At 35.0% G+C, this 11,114-nt stretch overlaps 1 protein-coding gene across 1 annotated transcript in view; it reads left to right on the plus strand.

The window, feature by feature from the left end:
- LOC100742026 (ceramide glucosyltransferase) overlaps positions 1-2,804 on the plus strand; it is a 7,653-nt gene extending 4,849 nt beyond the window's left edge. The window contains exon 2 of the mRNA XM_012385914.3: positions 2,439-2,804. Coding sequence (XP_012241337.1) covers positions 2,439-2,445 — 7 coding nt within the window. The 3' untranslated portion in view covers positions 2,446-2,804. The remainder of the gene's footprint in view (positions 1-2,438) is intronic.
- The last annotated feature ends 8,310 nt before the right edge of the window (positions 2,805-11,114 follow it).

The following is an 11,114-nucleotide window of genomic DNA, read 5'->3' on the forward strand; positions in this document are numbered from 1 at the left end:
CCCCCCAAATAAGAAGATTAACAAGTATTAATAAGTATTAAGAAGATTATCAAGTATTCAAAATAAATTCGGATTTATCTAAATCCAAATACTTGCCTACTTCTCGCAAGGTGTCGAGAAGAAAGAAATCGCACCATGTCGCTTAATTGTATTTTTCTACGAAAGAACTAATGTTTTCTACGCGGTACTTGTCTCGCTTAATCGCTTACTAAGACTAATTAAGGGCATCTGCACGATGCATCTTTCGTGATTAATTTTTCTTTGAAAATTTCCTACAAAATTTAATCCCTTGTAATTAATTAATCATCAATGCTCAAAATTATCGCCAACCACGATAATGATTTAGATTATAATTAGATCGATCGAACGTTATTATATAAAGAGAAAAACACTCGTGTAGTTTGTAGATTATCGAATGACAGGCATCCCAAAGGTTGTGTCGCTTCTTGACGCTAACTTTATGCTTATAATAATAATATTTACGTTGGTAATTATTTTCAAGTACTGCAACTTCACACATTTCGACGATTTTTGAATATGTTGTACGTTTTGAATTAATTGTCCAAAATGTTCGCAAAAATGTGTCGGTACCAGTGAATTCTATCTATAATCGTGCGTCCGTGATAGCTTATGTGTTAACATTGGTAAACTGACGCTTAACTAAATCTATATATGCTATAAACAAACGATAAGAATTAGTTTTGGGCCAGGTGCTATTTTATTCGGCCACAATGAGATAGTCGGCAACCAGTACCAGCGCATACGTTGCCATGGATACACAATACATGGATACACTGTTGTACCGGCAGCCTCTTACGAATATCTCGGAAACTAAGGTCAGCCGAGGATTATATGTTTAGGAAAACGTTGTTCAAAATATTGATTTCTACAACATATTAAAAAATCATCGAAATCGATGAGGTGGCAGTACTTGTAAATAATAACAATATTCCCTCACGTTTATTTTTGCTGGTAGATCGGATCTTGTTTTACGGGGAAGTCGAAAATTTACCTTTGATATCCTCTTACGCTTAAACACGTTCTCCGTACACGTTACGAGTATTGTCAGCGGCACGTTTAAGTATATTGCCTCTTTACTCTTTTTATACTCGTTGTTTCTCGCCTTTTTTTAAATAAAACATATCCCTTCTGATTGCTTCGGATACATTTTGTAGATTGACGACAACAGTATCTTGTAAAGCATAGAAAAAAGGTTTCTATAAATATATCGCATAAACAAGATACGGACATATAAAATTTGATAAGAAACGACACGATTTACGAGATGACCTAACGCGATACTTTTATTTAGTAGATTCAAAATACTTAATATCGATTCTTATCCCTGCCGGTACAAAGTCATACGTTTCTCGTGCCTGCAGTCCTAACAATAAGTGAGATGACGCTAGTCATCCTCGCATCTAGGATGGCGTCGTAGAACTAAACACTGGTTAACATAACGTTCGTGTACGTTCTCATATAGCACGCGTTCGATCGATTTCCTTGATTAGTTAAGATCAGAAAGGTTAATAGGGTTTGTCGAATCTAGTCTTGAGTGTAATTCGCTGTAGAAGCTTCGACAATTGTACATGGTATATATTATCCTTTCAAATACGAGTGTTCCTTGCTTTTTCTACATTCCATATTCATCGTGTGTGTGTGTGTGTGTGTTTCTACGTGTGTGACGGTTGCCATCCTTATAACATTTCGAACGAAACCATCGACTCTTTGTTCTCTGTCTTGCGAACCAATTAGTACAAACTAAATATGTTTGTAACCAGTGTTGATTACACTCTTCTATTGTTCCGTGCGTTTTAATTACTCGTGCAGCGCAATCTATATCTAAAACTATACCGCTTGATTAGAAAACGCACGACAACATCATCACGCCAAGGTCCGCTGTTATTAAGATTTTCCTGTGTTTCGCGAGCACGTCACCGGGTAACAATGAAAAAAAATCTATCGGGCAGGGTCATCTATACTCTGTGTTCAGTAAGTGGAGTCAGTACAGGTAAACAGACGCACGTGACTAGGGCAGAAACGTATTCATAACTTTCAGTTACAATGAAAAAAAATATCGATGTATTATTCCTTATACGTTTAAGTATCTGGTGTAGCAACATCTTTTTATTTACACAAAATTGTTGAAATCGAGTTTTGTTCGGGTTTTCGGTACAAGCACCATCGTGCGTGCTATTCATCCGAGAGTAACGACGTAGGTAAATTTCCTCCTGATGTCAAATACTATCAATTTATTATCGAATAAGAAACGAACACAGAGGCAAAGGGTCGAAATGATATAAAAGTCTGTACAAAAAAAAAACGTTCTAGAAATCAATTTTCTAATTCCTACTTTTGCTTCTCCAATTTTCGATGTTTTTAATTTATTTCAGTGAACGAGTTATCTAAAAGGCTAATTGCTGTCGTTAATTTTTCAGAATATAAATATAGAAAAGAGATAGATCCGTGTTATCTGGCTGTTATCTGATTCGATGGGAAGCGGGGTTTTAGCAAGTTTTCTACACAACGGGCGGCGCTGCGGTGTTTAACGACAAAAGTGAATCTAAGGCTTTTGAACCCTGACACTTTCATCAGTGAAGTGGTCAATTAATTGTGATATTTATATCGTACCCGTTCCACTACACAACCAATAACTGTTTAACCCTTGCCTCGTCAGGCTTCAACGAAATAGTGTGCGTACGTTTAATTAATAGCAATTGTAACCGTACGATTTCGAATTGTTGGGGGCTATTGTGATTTTTCAATCGTAATAGTTTGTAATTGAAGGTCATTGATCGTGTTTACATTTAACTTATATTCAAGGTTTACATCCTAATTTCTTACTTGCTATAAGCCGTTAGTTTTCAGCATTTTTCTCCTAAATGAAATAATACCGAGTTTACGAATGTTTCCAGATCGATAATTATAATTTTTTTAATTTCTACAACGATAGAATTTCATTGTCGTAGCAAATAAATTGTCATAAAATCTCTAAATTATTTACTTTATTCTTGTATTTCGGATACTTTTAATTCTATTACGTTTTTGTTGAACTCGTTCCAATAATCGCTATCATATAATATAAAACGGATTATATCCGTCAATTCGAAAATAATCGATGGAACTCTCTTTGGCCAAACATGGTTCTCATCAACGAACAGTAACTGTTTTTATTTAAACAATGAATTCTTATTTCGTAACTTGTCCGTCGTCGATATTTCGTTTCCTTTTGTCCTCGTTCGATAGTTCTTTCACTCGACGATTTCGCTTCATTAGCGCAAAAGAAAAAAGCGACATTTTTTGTGATTCTACTGAAATCGATAACTCGCATTAAAATTGAACACTGTTTACGTGCGAAGAACGTTTCGATTCGCGGAACTAGAGGTCAGTTGTGTCGGCTAGATTTTTTTCCACGAATTGCCACGAGTACACTCTTTTTTATGCCGATGCAACACGGAATATTGGCCGCCCTCTATCTTATCGTGATTTATCGAAAGTCAAACGATTATTTCACTTTACTCGTCGACGTTTCCATTTATCAGGGTTTAAAGTCTTCAATATCGCACGTAATAATCTTCAATCTATAAAATTCTATATGTAGAACTAGAAAATTCTATTCTATATGTAGAACTAGAAAAAGGCAGGAAAGACAAGGAAGTAACTAAAAATGTGACAAAGAAGTTATCGTCCAGTTTGAATGAACGAAGAAAACGGAACGACATTGGAGGCAATCTCGCGATGGAAATCTTTCAGGACTTGTTTTGCTCAGAGAGGAATTCCTTTTAAAATCTATCGTATAATAATTTTGAATGCGATTAAAATTTAGTTGAATTCGCGTCGATATATTTTATCAGAAAAGACGTGAGAAGTGATGTCGCTTTTCTTAACCAAAAGGTGCAATAGCTTAACACGGAGGTCCCCTCCGTGTTAAAAATTAGATCGAATTATCATCGAGAGTATCCAGAGAATTTTGAATATTCTTCTTTTAGGAATTTGGTAATTTAAAATTATTGCTTCTAGCTTCTACAACGATGTTTGTTTTATTATTTTTTTTTTTTTATTATCTTTCGAATAGAAACCTCTTAATACATGTAATCCTGATAAAATTTATTTAGTAAGAGATACAAACACGTTTAAGGAATACACCCTTGTTTATTTGTTAAGATAGTTGGAAAAGAAAATTTTCGTAACTTTACGTAAAGTATTATCGAAACAGTTACGTTACGCTAACTTAGCTTTTTGGTTTTTTACTTTTTCAAAGACACGTAATCTATATTCCAATGTGCTGATAAGATTAAAACGACACGATCAATAAAAATGAAACTGCTGCTGACTCTATGTACAGGCAGTGCGAGACTGACTCGTGAGGCTGCCTCGGCACGAACCAACGACCGCTGCGTTCTTGTCGAGATCAAAGGTGCCTCGCAGCTCCTTCGTTTGGACACGTATATTGACGAAATGGATCGAGACGACTTTGTCGAAAGCGTAACCGCTGCTCAATTTGCTTCGCGTAATTACGTCGCGTACTCTGTGTTACGACAAGAGGCAGGCTCACGGGTAAACCTCGCACTGACTGTACATAACGTTAGACACAAAATCGCTTGAAATAGAGCGTCTTTTGCTCAACGTCGCTTTATTTTAACGTGCAATTCGAATCAGGCGTTTCAAGACTTTCGAGGATTCCTTTCATCCCAGAAGTTCGTCCAATTCTTCTTAATTGCCAAATAACACCATCCATCATTTTCAGCCATTTAAATCACTGACGTAACCCTGTACTTCTATTGAAAGTTTATTATGAACTATGACTTTAAGATAATGTTTTAAACTTCGCAAAGAGATACGTACTCTGAGATGGACCATTGCTAATCTCTACGTACGGTAAAATGTTTCTAACCGTTATTTTTATTTTCAAGCAACGAGTTACTTAGTAATTGTTCCCAGCAATGTATAGTGTACTCTTAAGTATGCCCTACCTACGCAATCAGATTTGCCCCGAGGTATGTCTCCAAGTATCGTTCGAGGCGAGCTCATGAGACCTACTTATAAGAGTAATATGGACATTTTTCGAGCAACGAAATATCATTTCTATGCGAGAAACAGTTGCAATTGTTTAAGTATAGCAGTAGATATGCGTATGGAAGAGCAAACAATACCACGTAAAAGAAGGAAAGGATCTCGAAGTATCAGCTAATTGCCAATAGAATCGCTTTTTGGTCTCAGTTCGATCAGCACAATCTCGCTAATACTTTAATGAAATTTTTATTAACGAAAATATAGAAAATAAAAAAATTTCGTCGTTACATTAGCGTTTTATCTCACTGATACGAGGGCGAAACGCGTGGCTCTGCTATGCGACACTCTCGAATACTTGAGATCAGGTCACGAGGACAAGGATGATACAATGACGGTAAAGACTGACGATACAAACAAAGCAATCTCACCCTCACCGTATCCCATCGAAGACGAAAGACCAAAAGTGACCATGAGGTCAGATAATATCTTACTGACAAATAAACGAAAGGCATCTGCTCTGCAAGAACGCAACCTACTGCTATATGATTAAATACAGTAACTTTCCGTCCGTTTTTATGGCTTTACGGGTCTACGTCATGGAGTACAAGAAATTTAATTATGTCCAATTTATTTAACTTCAATTAGTATTACCAAAATACTTTGGTCTACGGGACTTCATCTCATTAGCATTTCCTGGCAAACTATAAACAAATTGACTTTTTATCGTTAGCTTCCTACGTCATCGAGTACAAGGTCGTAATAGGGCTTAAATTAAAGTTTATGATTCCCACTTTACGAATGAAAAGATCTGGCTGACTTCCGCTTGACTTCTGCCTGCCATAAATATGCAGTAGACCAGTTCTTTAATACGTACGAGACCGTGGCTATTTTTATATCTTGACTAAAAAATTTATTATTAATGCGTTTTACGCTGTTATAAACATATATATGTATATATTAGTTTATTTACAGATATTTTACTCTTTATTTTGTAGAACCAGTCGTATGAAAGACAAGGAAAGATGTGAAGCAATTATTACTTTTGTATTTGTTTTCCTCGTCTTTCATACGATAGGTCTTACAAGATAAAAGCTAAATTATCAGTCATGCTAGTGTTTTTTCGACATATGTAAGTTAATAATTTGCTATAAAGAATATCAAGACAGGGCATTAAAAATTATACGATTCCATTTAAGGGAACGTATATCACCTTCGTACGATCTTTATGCGCCCATCTATAAGAAAATTAATTACATCAGATTATGGTCCTCTTGAAATCATCCATTTTTTATCTGAACCATTTATTATATAACTGTCACTTTTACCAGTAATTCGTATTTATAGATTAAAATCGGTATATATACATTTATATGTTTACCGTAGCGAAAAATGCTCCCTTCTTCATTTCGCATTGTCGACGGCAATTAGTTTATTTCAGAAACAAATTTTCTAACGTCGTTTCACTTCGAAGTCAGAACAGGTCTCATGAGACCGAGAACAGGTCTCACGAAACCCAGCTCGCTTCGCATATTAGACCGAGGAAAATCCCATTGGGTAGGGCTCGCAATCATTGCAATCGCACTTTTTTCGATACGATTGCTGATTACTGTATAAATTTTCCAGTAGTTCTAGTAGACAATTAAGTCCTCGAGATTATATATGCTTAACACTGCGTTCTCCGAATTCCACCGTCTTATCCGTCACACCAATTAACATTTATCCTGAATTCAAGATCTCACGCAATCAGATATTACACAATCTTTCTTTATAAAATAGATTACAATCTTTATGTGTGTTTCAATTGCCTTGTTCTTCAAAAAAAGAAAAAAATACGATTTCACGTACCTCGTTCTTTATCTTAACTTCCCTTCAATTTGTCAGATCTCGATTGGGGTTAGGTTGGGGTTAGGTTATAGAAATAGCTTCGTGGTTTCAGGTTATGTAATTCGATGTTCCGACGATCAATTTTTGGTACACGAATATGTAAGGTTTTCCTGTAATTCGCGATAAATTGTATCATTGTCAGGAAAAAGGGTTGCTGGGCTGCGCAAGATTTGCGTTTTCGTTGAAACGACACGGCCACATGGAGAGCAGATCTTTTTGATGTCCTTTCTAGCAAGATGAAAGGAAAGTCGTACGAAAACACTCTTTTTGCACGAACCAACGGTCGCTTGGACTCGAGTGCCATTATGAAAGTGCATTTAACGAAAAAGGAACAACAATGGCGACTGTTACGAGGATCCATCTGTAGCATAATCTTTTTTTGCCGCGGCATAATTTGTCGCATCTTCTTTATGGGAATTATAATTTTAATTTAAAGGTGACGATTTCTTTTCTTCCTTCTTTTTGCTTCATATTTCCTTTTTTCTTATAGGAAAAGTAGCACGTTTTTCACCGATAAAATCAGCTTTCTGTTCTGACTCATCGTCTTTCTATTTTGTCGTTTAGTGTTACTTTTCAGATAACGTATAACCACCAGTATATATGTTTGCTGATATAACTCAATGTTTATCGTATTTGTCATATTTTTCATAAAAACGGAGTGAAAAATCAAAACGAAGCGTATATAAAAGCGGATATAAAAATAGCAATAAATGGTTTATTTACAGATATTAGTCGATATCAAGCGAACGATGATACGTTCATTATTTGTAAAAATTTGATGCAGCGTTGTAAAAACTTATTTCATACAGTGACTAAGGATTGATATCTAAAAATCGGGAAATATAGGATTATAGGATCATTTATGTAATAATTATTAGTTAGTTTGATTATTATTACTTTATAAAGTTCGATTCTCGATGTTCCTGTTTCCTTCTTTCAGATTTCTCGCTATTAAATAACTAAATCAAAAAAATTCCTTTATTGCTTTCTGTCCTCACTATGAACGTGTCGTTTTGATATGCATAACAAAATTTGTAGAAACTTGTACGGAGGTTGTTGAAAATGCTTCGTAAATATCGAAGAGTTTTCATCAAAGATGTATCATGAAGAAGCATATGTCGTACTTACAGTGCTAATTCGAGAATTAATAAAACAAACAACATCCAATTCCTGTGAGGGAAAATACGCGTTCTATAAATTTTAGAGGTTATGGTTAAGCGATATCGGAAATTCTATTCTACGACTATTGTGTCAAATTTTCGATTCTTATCTCTCTTGTAGAGATACAGAGTTTTATAGTTTTTGGAATGTATTAGAGAATAGAACTCTTAAACGAGCGTGTCCAACCCAGTGATAAATTAACACGGTACATAATAATTGTGTGATAAACATGACATGACTCACGCGTGAAACATTTCGCTTCTCTCTTTTTCTTTGGTTCGTCGAGAGATAAAGTGACTTGTTGAATTTTCTATATCGTTAAAACACGCTAACTGAGAGATAATTCTCGGATTCGTCATCAATTATATTTTTCTTTAAAACTTTGCCCGCCTAGTCAACAGTATACGAGGAAATTTTTTAATTTAAGAGGTTAAATCACGAATTGTCCCTTTTCATATAAATATTATTTGTTAATCAGTTAACTGCGTTTGACGAGTATAGAAGTCGTTGCTTGTATTTATTTACGCATTCTAACCTAACCTAGTGAGAAATTTCTAAAACTAAATTCTGCAGTTAACTGGCTAATATCTTAATGAACGATACTTCTGCTTATTTTTACTTTTGTTTTACTTTTTGTTAATGAATATATGGAAATTTTTAATTTTACATCAGATGTCTATCTATCTAATATCTGTATATGTACAAGAATTCTAAAAGCTTTGCAATTTCCTTCGTTGATGATTTTTCGTTTCTAAACTTTCAATGTTCTAAACTTATTCATGCAAAAATACATATGCACAAATTGTAGTAATACTTGTAAGACATATCATATCATCGATAACAATAAAGGAAACCATGTTGTGGCGCTGTTTTAAAAGCAATAAGGAATTTCATTCGGCTAAATTTAGTAGTTAAACCTTTGAAGAAATAAAATAATCCGGTTTGTTATTTTTTAACAATGATTCATATCTGAGACATATGTCGATTCATTTCGATTTACCGGATATATATCAACATACAAATCACATCAAGAGTCTTGTTTAGTGTCACTATATAATTGAATATCTTGTCCTCGATTGCAATTCATTGTTTAGACTAATAAGTAGTCGTACAGGTGTTATTAAGCATCTGACGAACGTCTGAATTGTCGCCTCTTAATTATCGAGAACCAGTCTTGTTTTTGACTATTATCGAAGATTAATTTTCATCTAAAATTTAGTTGTTTAGCGATCTTAATCGTTAACGTCGTGTTGTATACAGCCGAACATTCGTAAAAAGAATTATTTTCAGATAAAGAGAGCACGAAATGTTTTTATTCGAAATAGTATCTCAACGTTCATCATTATTGGTACAATGAAGGTTATGAAAATCAAAGTAATCATCAGGCAAAAGGTTAATTGTGAAGAAAAGTGTGTTAAGGCATTGACTACCACATTGCTAGTCATCCATGACTCATCTTTCTTTTTTACTAAATCTTTTAGAATGATTAAAATAAAAAAACAAAAATTTTCGATAATGTTAATGGTTTAGATAACATTGTCAGAGGAAAAGCGAGCAAATATAATATAATGTTTTACAAGAACGAAACGTTATAATATAATATATTTCAATTTATTTCGGCTTCCAGGACAAAATACGTATATAAAATTCGCATGGCAGGCAACGCGTTAACGAAGATGTGGTCTCGAGGAAAGTTCGGCTAACATGAACGACGTAAAAATTGCTCTGAGCGTTTTGAATGCGAAACATGTTGACACAGGTTGACATTTGGAACTTCCATTGAAGGTTTCGTGGATCATTAAGTCTCTCGAAGGTTCTCGGAGGAATCGTCGCGCATAGAAACTGACGATGCTCGTTCTGTCCATGGATAGAATCGAAACGCGCGTCCGATAGAAGGAAACAAGCGTTCGATTTACATTGTGCCGGATGAATCATCGAGGGAACACGCCAGGCGACGAGAACAATACAAATGAATGAAGTTGGCCCGTTCAGATAGCACGCGAATATCTCGAAAACGCCCCGTCGCATCTGGCCGTGCCGTTCTGATGACTAATTTTTGCTTGTTATAATCTGTGATTCGACAGAATTTATTTGTAGAATGCCGTGTTAATATTTTACATTTGAAGTGAAAGTGGAAAAATTGAAAGAAAAATATCGCTAAATATCTTCGAAAAATCATCACAAGTCCATATTAATTACACGCACGTTAAAATGTGAAATCCAAGCACAATATAAAACAAAGGAAATAACGATACGTTGAGATAATTAAATCGAGTTATTTCCACGCTCTAAATGCGTCATTTCGAAGTCAGTTGTAAACCAAACTGGAATTTCCCCATTATTTTGTGTATCCGGGTGATGCCAACTGCTCTTGCAAAACCCCATTTCTATGGTATTCGCGAATCAACAACGCCGATAACGTTCCAAGCTCTTGAACGTTTTCGCAGCACGTTTCACACGATCGATTTCAAGGTCTGTGGTTTATTCTTCGAAAAGTGGAAGCTACACTGGTCTCAAGGTTCTCCAAATGCATCGTACTTGAAAACATCCAATACTGGTCCAAGTTAGTGAACTCGCTATCATTGATCTCCATTCACCGAAGAAAGACCATTCCACGCTGTGTCGACTCCGCGCTATTCCATGCTATTCCGCAGTAATGCCAACCTAATCTTTGATAATTTCACTACCATGATTTCATCGTGACGAATTTCATATTAATTTCAAATATGATTTCAGGTGACTCATTAAATATCGTCTAAGAGTCATTAATGTCCATAACATGTACTTATCGTAACCTACCATCATAATATGTAGTACTTAGTTTCATTCCCGTACTCACACTTCATTTTGTGATTGACAGCTTATGCAATCGATTTATATAATAAGTTAATTAATTATCGTGACTAGATATCTTACGACTATGTTATCGCCAATATGCGATCTTCAACTTGAAATTCACAGGTTGATTAAAAGTACAATTTAGTAATTTTTCTTTAGAAATTAATCTTAAAAGATCGGGGAGAAGTGGGACAGTGATAATAACACGAATAAATGAA

This window comes from Bombus impatiens, unplaced genomic scaffold, assembly GCF_000188095.3.
Source record: "Bombus impatiens unplaced genomic scaffold, BIMP_2.2 scf_0361, whole genome shotgun sequence".
NCBI classification, from domain to species: Eukaryota; Metazoa; Arthropoda; class Insecta; order Hymenoptera; family Apidae; genus Bombus; species Bombus impatiens.